At 39.5% G+C, this 19,414-nt stretch overlaps 1 protein-coding gene across 2 annotated transcripts in view; it reads left to right on the top strand.

Annotated features, from left to right (window-relative positions):
- Positions 1-19,403, top strand: part of TGFBR1 (transforming growth factor beta receptor 1) — a 30,116-nt gene extending 10,713 nt beyond the window's left edge. For both annotated transcript variants that reach the window (XM_048940727.1, XM_048940728.1), the window contains exons 4-9: positions 2,075-2,305; positions 8,593-8,760; positions 10,220-10,376; positions 15,361-15,485; positions 16,102-16,232; positions 18,698-19,403. In XM_048940727.1, the coding sequence (XP_048796684.1) occupies positions 2,075-2,305; positions 8,593-8,760; positions 10,220-10,376; positions 15,361-15,485; positions 16,102-16,232; positions 18,698-18,823 (938 nt within the window). In that variant the 3' untranslated portion in view covers positions 18,824-19,403. The remainder of the gene's footprint in view (positions 1-2,074; positions 2,306-8,592; positions 8,761-10,219; positions 10,377-15,360; positions 15,486-16,101; positions 16,233-18,697) is intronic.
- Positions 19,404-19,414: the final 11 nt, after the last annotated feature.

Genomic DNA, 19,414 nt, shown 5'->3' with positions numbered 1-19,414 from the left:
GAGGGTAAATGTCCTGTCAGTTGTTGCCTGGGACAAGAGGAAATGGCTTCAAGTTGTGCCAAAGGAGGTTTGGCTTGAATATCAGCAAACTTTTTTGCACTGAATGGGTTTTGAAGCTTTGGAGCAGGCTGCTGAGCAGTGGAGTCACCATCACTGGAGACAATGAAAACATGTAGATGTGGTCTTCAGGGTCATGGCAGAGTTGGCAGTGCTATTTTAATAGTTGAGCTTGATGGTCTTAGAGGTCTTTTCCAACCTAAATGATTCTGCGATTGTCTTAACGTGGTCATCTGAGGGTTTGTAAAGCAAAACTGGTGTCTCTCTTTTAGAAGATGTAAAGCTTAGTATCAATTTCAAGGTTAGCTGATATTCTTGGATGTGCTATCTTCTTTTATACAAGCAATATTCATAACAGTACAGCACAAGGAAAGCAGTGCATCTGAAACTGAAGATGTACAGTTCTTGGAAACAGCTGTGGTAGAAGAAAATGTTACACACATCACCATTTCCAAGTACAAAAAATCAGCTTGTATTCCAAGTCTGAATAAGTATTTTGTCATTGTAATATGTAAGTGTTAAGAAAGAAACTTCTTGCTGGCAGAGTTAAATTTTGCATTTTCAGGAATGAGTTTGGTCCTGTCATTATCTGGCCTTTTCTGCAGTTCAAAAATATGTCCATAAAGAAGGCAAATTAGGCTTCATAGATAAGCACTTGCTGTTTGAGCACACAATACAGTTGATCTGAGGATAGCTGTTTCACAACAGAAGTTTGACTTTTTTTTTTTTTCCTCTGCAAATAATATTGTCGTGCCTGAAATGTTTAGATCTCTGGTATCTGCATTTTTCCCCTTTTATCTTTGTGTAGAGATACACACATTATCAGCACAGCTCATGCAGGAAATACCTTTATATCTGAAACTCTCAAGGGACTCTAAGCTCTCTGAAATGTTTTAATTTGCGTTTCTCAAAGACTGAGGCACAAGCATGGTAATGCTGTTGACCAGATCATCTGGTCTTCTAGTGCTGTTATTTACAAAAGAATGTTCAGACATAAAGGGAAAGTAGTTATTCAGTCTTTTAGTTGTGATTTATTTTCAGTAGTTTAAGGAAATTGAAAATGTGTCTTCTTCTGTCAGCTACTGGAACAGTGATTATGGAGTAATAGATCCAGGTGTTTGATAAAAGTGAAATGACCCAATGTCAAAAGACCTTATTGTGAGCAGATAACTGCTGATGGATTCATCCTGTAATGTAGTGTCAATGCAGAATTCTACAACAAGCCTTTTAGTTACAAGAGACTTAAAACCTACCCTGCCTGGGGAATACCTTCTTGTTTATTGTGTAAGTTTATGGCAGCATGTTATGAGGTGCTGTGAGTTGAAAGCATGTAGATGTTCTGAAGCTGTAAAACCTGCATGAATGTAAGCGTTTTTCTCAATATAATGCTAGTGAAGTGCACAAGAGTGACCTCTGAAATGGGGAAAATGTTGCAAAGATTTTCTGGTGTTAGAGGTGTTTGAGAGTACTAACAGGCTGCTAGTGTACTTGGGCATCAGCATGAATGTTTGACAGTGTTGCTGATAAGCATGTTTTGACTTCAGCTTAGAAGTGGATCGAGTCTTGTCTAGCAAGAAGTCAAGCAAGTGGACTGGTGGCAGACATGCTCCTCAGTGGCTTTGCCAAGAGAGTGATGGGCAGATCCTTAACAAAGAAAAACCACCCTTACTGTTTCATGTTCTGTATTTCATTTGATTGTGTTTCATGTCGTGTCACTGTCTGTTGTTCATCTCTGTGTCCCAGATTCCTAAACAGAAAGTCTATGCCTACCTTTGAATGACTGTAGAGGCAGCTTGTAGCATAATATGTTTCACCTTTTGTATTGTTGGCATTTATGATTGCAGGCAACATCTTACTACATGCTTGTTAGAAGTTCCCAGCAAGCTGTCAAAATCTTGAGAAAGTTTGTGCATTTTAAGAGAAAAATGGAATACATGTACTACTATTCTTATAAGCTAAGTGCTTATTTTGATATTTAAATTCAATGCTAAATGTTAATGTTAAATCTTCTTTTTAGGTTTACCTTTACTTGTGCAAAGAACAATTGCACGAACTATAGTACTCCAAGAAAGCATTGGTAAGGGTCGCTTTGGAGAAGTATGGAGGGGGAAATGGAGAGGAGAAGAAGTTGCTGTGAAGATCTTCTCTTCAAGAGAAGAGCGCTCGTGGTTTCGAGAGGCAGAAATTTATCAAACAGTTATGCTACGACATGAAAACATTCTTGGATTCATAGCTGCGGACAATAAAGGTTAGAGATGTTACTAATTACTTTTGCTGATTTGTTGTATTCTCAGAGTGATAATTACAAAAACTATTTTACAAATAGGCAGTTAAGACTTAAAAAAAAAAAAAAAAAAAAAAAAGTTACTTGAACACTTAATTTGACATGTTTAATAATCAAAACCTGCTTTTTTTTTCCTGGAAAACATCTTTACATCTTACAAATTAAAAAAATAAAAAAAAGATTCCCTATAGAGGTATAATTTCCACAAGCTGCTGGGGCCATGTGTTGCCTTGTTTTGAACAAGCTAAGCATGTAGTTTGGGGTTTTGGCGACTTCTTTACTTGTTTTGTTTGATACCCAATTTTACAGTGTGTTCAGTATCTGCTGTAGTCTGCAGGCACGGGCAGGAACTTCTGTTCCCACTACTCATGAATTCCATGGGTTTAGCTTCTATAGAAATAATTGTATTCGTACTGTTAGTAAGTTGAAGTTATGCTGCATGCTTCTAGGTAAACTTATGCATTAAAATATTTCAACTTCTGTTCCTTCATCTTAATTAAAAGCTGTACCTCTGTAGGTAAAGGTTAGCTTTGTTCAATCAGCCTATCTTACGTGCTGAGTGTGTTTCTAGGAATGTTAGGCAATGTACTGCAGAGGAATGAGTACAATTACCTTGCTCTTGAGAAATGCTTTTGCCATTCTGTTTGAAGCTGTGATGTCAGCAGGGAAGAAGGCATTTGACTGGATGGTCTTCCTAATTTACCGAAATTACATGTCATTAATTAGTTTATCAGATGATTATCTTTAGTGTGATAGTCAAGCTGTTTCACTTCAAGGAGGAGAAGTTTCAGTTTGAAAAAGTAGTTCTTCAAAGTTCAGTGGGATACATTTTAATGTAAGATACTAGAGAACATAAGCAGTAAGGTAGTTTTCATAGCTTCTTTTCAAACATTTGACTTGGAGCATAAATCTGGGGTTAGAATTCTAATTACCCAGCAGTACTCAAACTTTAAAACTTAGCATTTGTCTTATGGACAAACATGCATTTAATTGTAGTTGGAATTTGGTTGCATAGGTTAGATGAGGCGCAGGTAATCTATTATATTCTTCTGAAGGAGACTGTCTAAAATGAAGATTACTTGGAATTCATGTTCTATAGTCAGTGTCCTAAAAACAAATCTGAAAGATTCTTGATTTAGAACTTCAAATGTTATTAATCCTACAAAATAAACTTTTTGCTTCTGAGTTGTTTTGATCTTAAAACGTTTTCAGAAAGTTTCTTGCAGATGGGTGGAATTATTAAACTTTTAAATAGGTTTCCAAGATACCTAGATTCTTGCAGTATTTTTTTACCATTCTGATACTGCTTGAGGTTCCTGATGATGTTGCCTTAGATAAATTAGGTTACTTTGTCATGGAAAGTTGTGCTACTCTATGTAATTGTGACCGAGTGTAACTACTTTTTCATGCTTGACAATGTGAGTCGTATAGTTGGGAACTTTGTGGCAGATGTTGTTTACTCTGCATCCAGAATATTCAGGGTCACCAAGTAATAATTAACCACACTGTCAACAGCATGAGACTTAATAAATTCATAATAATTTGTGTTCTGCCAATACCACTAAAGAAAGATAAATGCATAGCTTGTCAGATAAAGTGAAGATGTAGTAGTGGTGCCAGCTGAACTCCAGTGTTCTTACTGCTGCATTTCAACTGGTCTGTAATAATATTCATGTAAGCTTGTATGTAAGACCATGGCTTGTTTAGAATCTAACAGAAGGGCCACAAACATACATAATTCAAAAAAAGGCTTCTTTCAGAAAAGGTAATATGCCAAGCTTTTATTCTTCTTCCTTTGGAAAGTAGATAAAAACACTAAATATTAAGATGAATAAAGTAGCAAAAAGAAGTCCAGGAGCAATCAAAAAGGACATTACGGGGAATTGGTTGAAGGATCAGGTGGTGTTTTCCTCTGTCCTTCAATGAGCAGGGAACAGTATCTGAAGGAACAGGCAGACCCAGCTGATCAATACATGGCTCCAAGGCTGGAGTCACCAGCAGAATTTTGTGGTTCTTGATTATGGGGTTTCCTGTACAACATCAGGCCTGCTGGCACCTGAAGAGAAGCACCTTTCTTACGGGGTTTGAAAAGAATTTTTATCTGCTGGAGTGAGCAGGACTGATTTGTAAAGCTTTAAAGTAGATCCAGAGAGAGAAAAGGGAAAAACCAGGCTTACCAGTGATAAACTGTGGAATGGCATAGCAGCACTTGAGAGGCTGCATGCTAATGATAACATTCAGTCTGCTCCACAAGGTGCTAGGCACACTGGATCAAAATGTTTCTGCAGCAGTGTATGCAACATGAGGAGTAAAGCAGGAGGAGCTAGAAGTCTTGGCTCTGTCCCAGAGCTTTGATCACAAATAAGTGAAACCTGCTTGGAAGACACCTGTGACTGGTGTGTCACAGTGGGAAATTTTTCTATCTCCAGAAGGGATAGGAATGCAGAGATGCTGTTTGCCATTGTAGAAAGAAAATTTGTGTGTCAAAAGCTCAGTATGAGTTGACACTGGTCAGTACTATGGGGAACAACCAAAAGGGCTTTTTAAAATGTGTCAGCAGCAAAAGGGGGAGCATAGATAACTTCATTTCATTTGATGAGGATGGATACCTTACAAGTAGGGATGTAGATAAAGCAGGAATGTTTAAAGCCTTCTTTGCTGCTGTCTTGAGCACCAGTGAACATCTGGAACCCCTGGAGCCCTGAGTTAAAGCACTAAGACTGTCTTAACAGTAAACTCCCAGTCAGTTCTGACCTTGTGTTGGATTTGCTGCTTCAGCTGGATGCACATAAATCTATGAGATCTAATTCATCCGAGGTTCTTACAGAGATGGGTATCAAAAAATAACATCAGCCTTCAGTTATTTTTCACTGTCTTGGGAATCTGGAGAAGTGCCAATTAAGTAGAAGCAGACAAACATTGACTCGGTTTTCAAGAAGATCAAGAAAGAAAACTAGTAATTACAAGCCTGTCAGTCTCACTTCGGTGCCTGGCAAAATTATGGAGAATATTCTGTGGGTTACTGAAAAACATCTGAAAGGCAGTGCAGTCATTGGCCCCAGTCAGCAAGGGTTTGTGGGGGGAAGATCCTGTTAACGAACCGAATCGCTTTGTATGATAAGGTTACCTGCCTAGCTGACCAGACAAAACCAGTTGATGTAATATTTTTGGATTTCGGTCAAGTTTTCAAAACTGCTTCTCTCAGTATCCTTCTGAACAGAACAGTCAGCGTGCAGCTAGACAAAAACATAATGGGATGAGGGAGCAGTTGACTGATGGTCAAGCCCAGAGGGTTACAGTAAATGGTGGTCAGTCATTAGTGGGGTTCTGCAAGGCTTTGTTTTAGGGTCAGCTCACTGTAATGACTTGAATACAAAACTCGAAGGTATACTAAGTAAGCTTGCAGGTGATACTAATTTGGGAGGGACTGCTGACTCCCAGGAGAGGGTACAGAAGTCTTGCAGAGAGATCCTGACAAATTGGAGGGTGAAGTGACTACCAACCACGTGAAGATAAAGGAAAGTAAGCACTGGATTTTTATACCTGGGACAGGTTAACCCTGGATAAGTGTACAGACTGTGGAATGAGAGGTTGGAAAGGGGGCTCCACAGAAAGGGATCTGGGAGTTTTGGCTGATGGCAAGCTGAATCTGAGTCAGCAGCATGCCCTGATGGTCAAAAGGGCCAGCTGTATCCTGGGGTACATCAGACCTGGCACTGCCAGACGGTTAAGAGGAGAGATTGCCACACTGTGCTCTAAACTTGTGAGTCCTCAACCTTGAGCAGCATGCGAAGTATTGGGCACCACATTGTAAGGAGGACATGAAACTATTAGATGGTGATGGGTCTGTAGCAAAACTTGTGAGGAGTGGATGAATTCCCATGGTTTGTTCAGCCCAGACAAGAGGCTGAGGGGAAGCCTGCTGGTGTTGTTCAAGGAATGTTTGGATACAGTGCTCTCAGAAACATGGTTTAAAGTGTGGGTGGTGATGTGTGCAACCAGGAGTTGGAAGGGACTCACAAGGATCATTGAGTCCAAATTAGGACATTCTGTGATTTTTATTTTTTTTATTATTTTTTATTTTTATTATTATTTTTTTTGCACCTTTCAGGTAGTAGAATTGTACAAAAGAAAACAGAAGGATTTGTAATTAGAAATGTGTTCTCTTCTTAGGTAAGCATCTAGAGTTCAGAGGAAAAGACTTTATGTGTAGGCAATACAGTCTTGACTCAGCACAGTGGTGGTTTTTCATGAACAATCTAGTGTCTTTGGAAGATCTGTTTCAATGCAGTAGACCTAGTAGATAGCTTAAATTTAATTGCTCCTGGATATCTGCTGAATTCTGTACTTACTGTTGTGTAGCTTAAACATACAGAAATCCCATCCATAAGAAACAGGATGAGTCAGTGACTGCGTGACTGTGTATGGTGCTAATGGCCAGGCATTGTTTCAGTCAGTGTGGGGATGTAACTGGTGAAGCAGTAAAATGAAAGTAAGAAAATGTTCTGACTTGTGACTAGGTTATTTCATTTTGAACTCCTACAGCTTTTTTGAGCTTATTGAATATGTGCATTGGAAAGAGCATCATTTTATGTGTCTGTAAATGCTTATCTAATGGTTCTGTGAAACTGGTTCAGTGAAGTTACGTTTGAAAGTAAGCTGTGAATGTAGGGAGCTAGAATTCTTTTTCTAGTATAAGAATTGTTTTAATGTAATTTAGACTTTTATGTTCCTGCTCTGAAATGTTCAGATTATTTTTAGAAATGCACTGTTACTGATGTAGTTTCTCCTTTAATGGTAACTCTGACCTCTCTTGAACCACACATGTAGAAGTGTTTCTTTAAAGTTTTCTCACCCACTCAACAGTGCTTAAATATATAGTCTATGATCTGCAGATCTGGCATGTTGTGCTTCTGACTTCTCTGAGCCCAGCGTGTTTTTGAGGAGATTGGAGGAAGAAAAAAGAAATGTAAGAAGCTGCAGAACTGTCAGTTTGATTAGCAGGATACTTATGATAGGAGCTAACTTCTGCGTTCGTTTCTTCCTGTTCTTCATATGTTTAGCTTGTGTTGTCACCTGTTATTAGGAATAATGGCTGTGTAGATTGGGATAGAGGTCCTGAACTACAATTTTATAATTGTAATTATAAAATACAGCCGTAAAAGTAGCTATAAAATACTTCTGAGATCTGTCTTGAGAGCTTTAAACTAATAAAGAAATAATTAGAAAACCTACATAGTGGCAGGACTGTTCTGTGGATGTACTTTCAGCTTCCTAGGTCAGAAAGTCTTTCTTCCCCATGATTTGACTTGTTAAATAGTCTTCTTTCTGTAGATAAACTTCAAGACATTGTGTCCAGTGTTCTTGTAGTTTGAGCAACTGGATTCTTGCCTGTCACTTTTCTATCTTGAGGTATTTGTGTATTGCAGCCTGTCTGTCTGTCTCATAGTTCAGTGGAAAATCATACAGCAAACTGGTTTTCTCATAACTGGTGTTTTTCATTCTCTTTATCCCTTGTTCTCTTTGGAAACCACAGTTCTGGCCAGCAACTTTGAGGTCATTGGTGGTGGGGTTTGGTTTAGTTCTTGAAATAAAACATCAGGCTGCTGCTTGCAAGCTCCCACTCCAGGAGGAAAATCCAACATCTGCTCATAATTGTGGGCAGTGTGTCACAGACTGAGGCTGGATAAGTACGGGGAGAGACTGAAAGAGTTATGAGGCAGTACTTGATTTGCACAGGCACATAGTTGCACAGAAGTATGATTTAGGGCAGGAGATAATTGTTTTGTTTTGTTTTTTAACACTTACTACCTGAAGTAATTAGCCTGGTAAAGCAAAAATAGAGTAATAAGTGAAGCAAGTTAAGCTATAAACTCGTAATAAACTTGCAGGAGTTTTTAGACAGGTATTTTTTTCTACCTGTAGTCTGGATGACTTTGGACTGGTACTGGTGTCATTAGCTTTGCATCATGCATTCATACTGTTCCCTAGGCAGGAACAATAGCAACATAGGCTTTCTGCAGTTTGCCTTTTAATTTAAGTAAATGAATATTCCCTAAGCTGTTCATAATGTTTTTGCATTGTAAGACCTTTACAGAGGCATTTAAATGTTACTAGGATAGAAGTAAAGACTTGAAGTCTACCTGGTGGAGGTTACAAAACATAGTTTGCAATCCCTAAGCGCTGTATAAGAGTGGGGCCTGTGGGTGCAGTTTTGTGTGTGTGATATTCATGCCGGTGTTGTTTTGCAGACAATGGTACGTGGACACAGCTGTGGTTGGTGTCAGATTATCACGAACATGGGTCGCTCTTTGATTACCTGAACAGGTATACAGTAACCGTGGAAGGAATGATAAAATTAGCCTTGTCTACTGCCAGTGGCCTTGCTCATCTTCACATGGAAATTGTAGGCACACAAGGTAATCTTTAAATTATTCAGTCTGTTACGTGGCTAAAATAGATTTACAGCTTTTTTTTTTAGTGACACTTAGCTCTTTGTACTTTGTCTTAATTAGAACACTGAACTTTCTCAGACTAGCTTTTTTGCAACTGCTTGCTTTTGTAATCTTTTGAGGAGCTGAGTTAATTGAGAAATGTTTGTTTAGGACCTATAATAATTTCTGAACTAAAATAAGATCTTAATTTCATGTAGACAGCGTGTTTCAGTATACGTTTCTACTGAGAACAAGATGAAATTGGAAATTTTTCTTCTACTACCTAATAAAAAAAAAAAGCCTATTAGTTGTAAAAGTATACTTATCCCTTCTTCATTGATAACAGGCTTTCTCTCAACTGTCACCCACCAGCTACATTCCTTTACGTGCTAAAATGGCTGCTCTTGTACTACTACAGCAAAATCATTTTGTTTTCCTTCAAAAGCTTACAGAGAGAATAAACTGTCAGAAACTTCCTTACTGTTAAGACATACATAAAGTTTCTAGTTTTACTGATGCACTTTGTGATTTTTCTAACTGCTGATATTTTGAGGCATTCTGGGGGCTTGGGTCTTTTTTAACCTTCCCTTCTGTGATGTATCCAGTTCTTGTGATTATGTAATTATCTTTCATGCACTACACGTATGCAGTGCCTACTTTTGATTTGTGGCAGCGTTAAGGAGCTGTTTCATGAGATAGAAGTCTTTTGACAGCAAGTAGTACTTATCACAGAATCACAGAATTGTAGGGGTTGGAAGGGACCTCCAGAGATCATCGAGTCCAACCCCCTGCCAAAGCAGGTTCCCTACAGCAGGTCGCACAGGTCGGCATCCAGGCAGGTCTTGAACATCTCCAGAGAAGGAGAATCCACAGCCTCCCTGGGCAGCCTGTTCCAGTGCTCCGTCACCTCACCTAAAGAAGTTCTTGTGCACATTGGTGCAGAACTTCCTATGCTGCAGTTTCTGGCCGTTTCCCCTTGTCCTGTCTCCACTCACCACTGAAAAGAGTCCGGCCTCGCCATTCTACCCCCACACCTTAGATACTGATAGGCCTGGATCAGGTCCCCTCTCGGTCTCCTTTTCTCAAGGCTGAACAGACCCAGTTCACTCAGCCTTTCTTCATAGGGGAGATGCTCCAGGCCCTTCACCATCTTTGTGCCCCTCTGCTGGACTCTTTCCAAGAGATCCCTGTACTTATGCACTGCATATATGTACATAGGATGAGGGAGGGAAGCAGCATAGACTAGGGTAATACCATAAGCATTTAGTGCACTTTTCTGGTCAGCTAGCTAGTCCACAAAGAATGATTTCAGGGATTATCTTGAGGATGAGCTCAAAGTAGCAGATCTGGAAAGAATTCCGTAATTTGAAACAAAAGCTGCACCAGGTCTAGAATATTAGCAGTTGTGTTTTACATATGTGTTATTTTTGTTTTCTCTTTACAGGCAAACCAGCGATTGCCCACAGAGATTTGAAATCAAAAAACATATTGGTAAAAAAGAATGGAACATGCTGCATTGCAGACCTGGGGCTGGCAGTTCGACACGATTCAGCTACGGACACAATTGACATTGCCCCCAACCACAGAGTAGGAACAAAAAGGTAAAAACTATTAGTGTGATGTATCAGATGTCTTCTTAATAAAATGCTTTGCTTTTTCTTCTGTTTAGATTTGTTTTTTAGCTACAAACTTAAAAAATAAATATAAACAGTACCAAGTAGATTTCTGTTGCAGGCAGTTCAGCTGGTGCATTAGACTGTATTTAAAGCACACAGTGGTACTTTTGGCTTCTACTGCTAGCATGTATATAAAATGCTTGAAAACATGTCCTGCTACATTTTGCACAAGTATACATTAAACGATTAGAAGACCTCAGAAATACCTGTGGAGATTTCACTTGCCCTGTCTTTGTATTTTATGCCTTGTTGCCATCTGGATGCATGTAAGTTGGGATGTTGAAAGTAAAGCATGTGCTTTTCTTTTTACTGGTCAATTTTCCTTGGTTTTTGGGGGGCAGTATTTTATTTGTTTCAAATTTGAATCCCACATGGTAGAACAGTGTGCAGAGTCTTGAGTATAGACTTCCATGGAGTTATGTTTTTAAGAGAAAAAAAATATCTCAAGGCAGTCATCTGTTGCATAGACAGAATTACCAGTGGATGGATCAATATTGCTCTCTTTTTTTAAAAAAAAAAAAAAAAGTCTACCTCTGAATTTGGATATGTAGATTTTTCTCATTCTCAAAGTAACTTGAGATATGCATAATTGCACTTTTAAGTGCAAATAATTAAGTGCTTCAGTGTTAAATCAGTGATGCTGCTTGTACCAAAGTCTGTCACTGAGAAATGTATGGAAACCCTGTCATATAGGGCTGTGCAGTATTAAATTCAGCCATATGCTCTAGCTGCCTTGGAGGATATTCTGTACTGATGTTGCCTGATCTGATTGTTAAATCAAAAATGATTTTTTTCTCTTCAGTGAGTGATGCTATGTGTGCATGTCTGAACAAAGCTTTTAGAACTTTAAATGCAGGTTGTTTTACTGACAATTACATTGCTGAGATTACTTCATTCTAAAGCGCTGCTATTCTTGCTCCCTTACCAAATTAAAAATGCTACACAAGTGGCCAGATGATTTACTTCCTGAATTTCTGCTAGATTACAAAATACTGGGAATTACTCCTCCAAAATCCTCACTAATCATTGCCTCATGCTACTTCACAAGGTTGAAGATGTAGCAGCTCTCTTTCTGCAATGGGCAGCATCAGGACTAAGTCCACTGCCCACTTTAGACTTTAGTCACTTCTTTGACAACTGTTCATTTTCATAGAAAGGCTTGGTCCCTTCTTCCTCCCTTTTGTGTATTCTTAGGTAAGTAACTCTGCATCTTCACTTATTTTTCCATAGTGAAGCTCAGCTTGCACCTATTCAATAACAACTATACTTCAGTTGCTGAGTACCAGTATCTCTTCTGGTATCTCTTCTTTGCATGGAAGCTCTCTATGCAAATTTAGAGAGACTAGACTAAGTTAATATTTTTTTTGCAGTAATTATCTACAGTAAAACTTACGGTCTAGGGAGCAAGCCAAGCTTCCTCTTAAAAGTTTCAGGGGTGAGGATATCCTTGTTTTTCTGTTCTTTCTTGAGGGCATGAATTCAACCAAGGGCCTCTGAGTTTTTCTGTTAAAATTCTTGTCCCTAGGATGACTTAAAGAAATGGGACAGCCTTCACTAGTACTTGTTTAAGGGATTTTGCCTAACAGACCAGCATCATGGTTGGGGTATTTTGGTTTGTGCTTTTTTTTCCCCTATCCTTCAAACTCCTTCAATATTCTTGTCCCCACTGTCCCCATATGATCTTGAGATAGATTAAATATTTCCTTTGGACCAGAAGCTGAGCATTATACTGTTAAGGACATGAAGTAACATAAGATTATAATCCAGTATGTGTGCAAAGTCCTTGTTGAAATCAGGAAACGCTCACTATAATCCTGCATTTTTCTTGATTTAAGTTTTCAATGTAGATATCCTAGAATCATTTGAGACTTGTAAAAGACTGACATACAAGTTTATAACCACATTCACTTGGTAAATGCAGTCAAGGTAAGCCTCAAGTTCCTGTTCAGACAGTTGTTCTCTGCTTGTGCTGTTATCATGTGAGGGATTTATATGCCTATACTTTGCTCAGGAGAACCTTGTCTTCAACAACCTTTATTGGAGTGTGCATATTTTTGCATTCTTATTGATAGCCCTTCCTTCTTTGTATGTCACTTCCAGTCTTGTACTTTACATGCTACCTCTGGTGCTAAGAAAATGGGAGTCCTAGTATATTTGAGTCTCTGCTGTACTATTGCTGATTGGATATAGTTGTGTATAAGCTTCTGTGACTGTTCCAGAAGTAGAACTATTGGCTGACATTGCAGTAATCTATACATGTTAATTATCTGAGACCTCATGCATTTAATACTTAATCTGTAGGGGCTGCTGCTGCAATCCTATCTTCTCTCTTTGACAGAGAGCCCTTACTCTGCTTCTCTGATCCCAGTCCTGCAGAAACTGGTACCTATCAGCTGGAACTGTGGGCCCTGTGACCCATGGTCCCATTCCAGTGTCTGAAGCACTGACCTTCATTTGCTTCTTCATTCTCACTGGCAGTGAGACAATGACTTGCTCCTATTGCTGGCAACCCAGTCCCAGGGATGTCTTCACCCACTGTTTGACTGCAGTTGCTGGCCCAGAATTCGCTCGTACTGTTTCCCCCACAAGAGCTGTCACTCCATATGTATGCTCCAAAAGACTTCTAGGACGTGCAGTTCCATTTCCAGTTGCTGAAACATTCTTCCTCTGTAGCTGGTGGCACTCCAGGCCCAGTGGCACCTTCATCCCTGGTCTGATTCCAGTTACTGGCTCTGAATCACACCTATTTCCAGTTGTGGCCTGTAGACCTTAGAGCACATGTGCAGTGTGGGAGGGCAAATGATGAGATTATATAGAATGATAGTTTTTAAAAAAGATTTAAAAAGACAGCAATGAGCAGACAGAGATAGGCCTTGATCGGAAAAGCAGATGGTCTGTCTACATGTACCTGGCCCCTTTGTCAGGTCATTTTGTGTATTCCTTCAGTTTGGCTCCTTTTGGGTTCCCTTCTCCTAAATATTGCTTGATAAGTTTCATGTTGTCCCACAGTACAGTATGAATATCCACACTCCTTGCATTTCTCTTGTTTTCACGCTTATTAGCAATTAAAAAATCGAGACTGGCCTTCTCCTAAACTATGCCTGGAGTTTCTTAATAGCCCATCAGTCAGTGACTGGAGGCTTTTGGTCATCATTACTGTTTCTGTTACATCTACCAAGTTTATGGCTCTTTTTGTTTATCTCTTCACATTTTACTTATTCCCCCTTTTTCTTTGCTTATTGCTTTCTGTTTGTCTGCTTTACAATGAAAGGTCTTTGGTTGGATAACCTTAATGAAGCAGGTGCTCTTCAATATAACCTTACCTATAATCAGTGGATATATGGATGTTATAACTGAAAAATATACAGGGAAGTTAGGCTAAGCAGGTTATCACACCAAAGAACAGGCAGAAAGCTTACCCTTGTCCTGGGCTCGCTGAGAAGGCTCCAAGAGGAGCGATCTCCAAAAAAGATCCTGCCCTCGTCATACTCAGCTCTTCAATGGGGTCTAGGAGAGGTGCAGCCAGGCTCCATCCCTTCCAGTAGCACAAGAGCATTGCCTTCACCTGTGCTCCCAGGGCTGACTCATGGCTCGCCTCAGGTGCTCAATCAGAGGATCAGGCTGTGATTCAGCAGTTCCCATATACCTTACAGCCTTTTAGTATAATCTCCTGCAAGTCTTTTCCCCTGTGCCTCGGCAGCATTCTCAGAAAATCCTACTTTTGCTGATGTACTCTCTTCTGCATAAAGAACAACAAGCGTTCCTGTAAACTGCTGTCTGTGTATTTTTATGTGGGAATTCTTTGACTCTGTCTTTTGTGAAAACTTAAGACTTTTCAGCCTTGTAGCCCTGCTGAGAGGGACCTAGGGGTTGTGGTGGATGAAAAACTGAACATGAGCCAGCAGCATGTACTTGCAGTCCAGAAGATCAGTGGTGTTCTAGATTCCATCAGGTGGCAAGCAGGGCAAGGGAGGTGATTGTCCCTCTCTATGCTGCCCTCACAAGGCCCCAGTTGGAGTACTGCGTCCAAATCTGGGGCCCCCAACGGAGGAAGGATGTGGAGCTTATTGGAGAGGGTTCAGAGAAGGGCCATGAAGATGATTGGTGGGCTGGGTAGGCTGAAGGAGCTGGACTTGTTCAGCCTGGAAAAGGGAGGGCTGCAGGGAGACCTCTTAACAGCCTTCCAATATTTAAAGGAGTTAATAAATATGAGGGAAATCACACAGGTAAACAGGGGTAGGGAGGAGAAGATTAAAACTAAGGGAAACGAGTTAAATCAGATGTCAGGGGAAAGTGTATTTTCTGAGAAAATGGTGAGGTGCTGGAACAGACTGCCCAGAGAAGTTGCGGATGTCCCATCCCCGGAGGTGGTAAAGGCCAGGCTGGATGGGGCCCTGGGTAATCTGGTCTATTACTTGATCTAGCAGCTTGTTTCCCTGCCTGTGGTGGGGCATTGACGCTTGATGGTTTTTGAGATCCCTTCCAACCCTGGAAGGGGTTCTTGAGATCCCTTCCAACTCAAGCTGTTCCACGATTCAGGCTCTCTGCTCTCCATTCACTTGCTCTTCAAATTGGCACTCAGTTATCTTTCTGTATTCTAAATTGTGAAGTATATTTTCTGTTAGTAATCAAATCTAAATATCCCTCATAAATTCTATTTAATTTACATTAAATCTTACAGCTGTTTATTTCAATGCTTTGATTTTTTTTTTTTTTTTTTTTTTTTTTTTTTTTTTTGTAAACGTATATGCCAAAAGCAGGGAAACTTTGAACATCTTAATGTAAAGTGCATTATTTCTCTCTCTCTCCTTTTCCACATAAATGTGTTTGAGCTGAACAGTAACACCGAGTTTCTTCTACAGGAGATATTTATGAAATCACACGTTTTCTGTTCTTTTATTGCAAATAGGTACATGGCACCTGAAGTTTTAGATGATTCCATAAATATGAAACATTTTGAGTCATTCAAACGAGCAGACATCTATGCAATGGGATTAGTATTTTGGGAAATTGCTCGTCGATGTTCAATCGGTGGTATGTAGCAATCTTTACTTAAAATATCTGTCAAGTTTTGTAATTTACAGATCCTTGTGAGCAGAAGCTTAAGAAATTTTCTTGAAAAACACTGCAGTATGTTTCAGACTCTCTAATTGCTAATCCTGTAAATGATATCTAGTTGATTCCACCTCTGTGTAAAATAATGAACCATAGCAGGTGATGAATATGGGAAATAGTCCTGCCTGTATTGTTTTTTTTCTCTCTAAAACTTTTGATGTAAAGAGAATAAAAGAGTAGAGTTAAATGCCCTTGAGATCAACACTGCAATTAAGACCTAGACATCACGTGTTTAGATGTGTACAGTTTATTCAAAATGGCATGTTTCCAAAAAGGACTTCTTTGGATTAGCCTATGAAAGATTTGGCATAGCTTTCATGTCTTCCAAATACATACGTTTCAAAATCTGTTCAAAGGTAATGTAAAGGTATGTTTAAGGATGTTTTTTTAAAATGTTATTGTAGATCACAATGTAATGTTTTTTATAGAAATAAAAGTAGAAAAATAAAATGGCACCAATAAGGACCGTAAGTAAAATTAGAGTGCATGTTTCAGTGTTAGGTAAAAATAAAAGATTTTTTTCAACCAATTACAGGAATCCATGAAGATTACCAGTTGCCATATTATGACCTAGTTCCTTCAGATCCTTCTGTTGAAGAAATGAAAAAAGTTGTTTGTGAGCAGAAGTTAAGGCCCAATATCCCAAACAGATGGCAGAGCTGTGAGGTATTGGCTAACCTCTATAAAGCTGTTTTATGAACACTGGAGCTTTTATTGATTTCAGCAGCTTGAAAGTTGTGCTTGTGGTGGAAGGGAGAAGGGTTGCCTCTGGGAAAACTTTCTTTCTTTCTAATCATCGTGGCTTTATTGAATACTCTTGAACTTTGATTATGCCTAAATATTTAATGAAGTCCTACAAAAGCGAATAGCTTATGTTCCACGAAGAATTCTAGCATTCCTTCCTGTGAAGCATAGGGGAAGCTAATATAAGTTAAAGCTAGTATCAATTACGTTGTCTGGGAAGTGTCATTGTGAATAAATGGCTTAATAGGAGGCTGTACAGCATCTGGCTGGGATACAGTTAATCTTCCTAGAATCATAGAATTACATCTTATCTCGAGTTGGAAGGGATCTGTAAGGATCATTGAGTCCAACTCCTGGCCCCACACAGCACCATCCAAAAATCAGACAGTATGACTGAGAGCATGTCCAGGCACTTCTTGACTCTAGCAGGCTTGGTGCTGTGACCGCTTTGCTGGGGAGCCATTCCAGTACTCAGCCACCCTTGTGGTGAAGAACCTTTTCTTGACACCCAACATGAACCTGTTACAGCTTCATGGTGTTCTCTTGGGTTTTGTTCAACAGAGAGATCAGCACCTGCCTCTCTGCTCCTCTCATGGAGAAGCTGTAGGCCACAATGAGGTCTCCTCTTCTCTGGACTGAACAAACCAAAGTACTTCAGGTGTTCCTGATAGGGTCTCCCCTCTGGACCCTTCATCATATTCCTAGCCCTCCTTTGGACACTGATAGTTTTATGTCCTTTTTGTACCATGGCACCAGAAACTGCACACAGTACTGAAGATGAGGCTGACCAGCTAGCAGTGCCGTGGTTCATGTACCCTGGGATACAGTTGGCCCTTCTAGCTGCCTGAGCACACTGATAACTCAGCTGTGCCCCCATGGCTTGTAATTTGGTAGCGGACAAAAGTCTGGAAGGAAACACGGGACAAAAATACAAATTGATCAGTGGAATATACCATAACACTCAGTGTCATGCTCAGCAGCTTAATTCTGGTCAGGCTGCTATTGTCGCTTGGTGGCTGACCAGGTATTGTTCAGCTGATGGTGAGCAATGGCTTCCAAATTGTTTGGTTTTGTTGGATTTATTTATTTATTTATTTATTTATTCCATTATTAAACTGTCTTCACCTCAGCTCGTGTTTTCCTGCTTTTGCCCTTCTGATTTTCTTTCTCCACTCCATGGTGAGTGAACAGGCAGCTCTGTGGATTGGGAGTCAGTTGCTTGTCAGGATTAACACACAGCTGAGGCAGTAAAAGCTTTTTTTTGTTGTTGTTTTAATCAGGAAAAATGTACAGCTTCTCATTAGGTCTGTGCCAGTTGGTTTATACCTAGGCTGGCTAGTACATTTTTTGAAAAGCAGGCATAGTTTCAACTCAGCATTCTGCCAGGACAACAGTACTGCTCGTCTTCAACGGTGCTGTCCTGCCTGATGTGAACCAGCCTGGCACTAAGTCTGGTGCCTTTTCCCTCTCGTTTGACAGAGGCATATCTTGAAGAATTTAGACTGACTCTGGAACGAGTTTGTAATGCTGGTAGCTACTGCTTGCCAGAGCATAGGAGAATAGCTGCAGGAAGCTAGAACAGGAGTAGGTTGATGTGATGTCCATTAGATGGAAGAGGTAACTGGGTTGTGGAATGTGTGAAGTTAATACACACATGAAGGCCTGAGAAAAAAGAATTGGCAACACAGTGCAGCTTGGAGAGAAAGGCAGTACACACCTACTGCTACAAAAGTATTTTTTTTTTATGCTTCCATTCAAATCTTGCAAATCAACTAAGCAATTTCTTGTCATATAGCTCTGAGCGTAAAATCTGTGTATCTATCCTTTATTTCATCAATTTTTGTTCTTTCCATTGTGACTTGATAGTAGCATTTACAAATTTCAAAAAATAGGTTTTTGAGGGATAAAAAGGCTCCAAGTTTTCAGAATGTTATAAAGTTCAAATTCAATGGAAGTACCTGATTAACAAAAAGTACTGAATTGCTGTATATTTAACTAACTCTTTGAAAAGCACTTAATGATTGAGAAAGTGTTTGGGTACATGCTCAGCTACACAGCACTTCCATGCTAATATTTAGTGCCTTCTGGTTCTTTACTATTGCTTTTTACCTGGATTTAAAGCACAATTAGTGTGTTTTTTCTAATTCAGAACTTTAGGTTAGAAAATAGTTAGACAAGCTATTAAATTTTGTTACAGTATTTTTGCACATGCTGAATAATACCAGATCTCTTACTTACAGGAAAAAAAATCAAGATTTGAGTGTTCTTATACAACATGCCAATGTAGTTCTAGTAATAGACTCCAGAAATATGTACTATAAGAGGCTAAGGCAGTACAGAGGTTTCGTATGAACAGAAATGCATGTAATAATTTGTTTCTTTTGCAGGCATTACGAGTAATGGCAAAGATCATGCGGGAATGCTGGTATGCCAACGGAGCTGCTAGGCTAACAGCGTTGCGTATTAAGAAAACACTATCACAGCTTAGTCAACAGGAGGGGATAAAGATGTGATCCTGGATTTGCTACCAAAAACAAACACAAAAAAAACTGTAAAAATCCATACCTGCACCAGAGTGGCGTGTTAAGAAGGTTAATTGTTCTACCTCACTGAGGGAACAGAAGGATATTGCTGCCTTTTAATACTGCATAGGAACGTCACTTGTTAGGATTTCTGTGGATGTGCTGAGCAGTTGCTTTGGGTCCTTTCTGTGCACTATGAACCTTGTTCTGAGGTTACTTACAAAACATCGTGTAGACTAGTTTTGCTTTTATTGACCTATGATTTTTTTATTTGGAAAGTTCATAGCTGGTCTTAACTTCTAGTAAACTGTACTGAAAACAAGATTGCTTTTAAAATGGCAACGGTTCACTGTATTGTTCTAGAGTGCATTGAAGGCTGCTTCAGCGACGTTATTCCTGCCTGGTACATTGAGTATTCTGAACCACTGTTACAGTTCTTTGATTCAGATTTTGAATGTACTGTTGGAGTATGCTTTGCTGCCCATTAAGGTTGTATGTCTTTGGAATGCTTACCTTAATTTGCAAATTGACCTCATTCAGTAGTGGGGAACATAAATTATGCAACTATCTACATGATTACTG

The sequence above is a fragment of the Lagopus muta genome, chromosome 3 (assembly GCF_023343835.1).
Source record: "Lagopus muta isolate bLagMut1 chromosome 3, bLagMut1 primary, whole genome shotgun sequence".
Taxonomy (NCBI): Eukaryota; Metazoa; Chordata; class Aves; order Galliformes; family Phasianidae; genus Lagopus; species Lagopus muta.
This window is presented reverse-complemented; position numbering and strand designations above follow the sequence as displayed.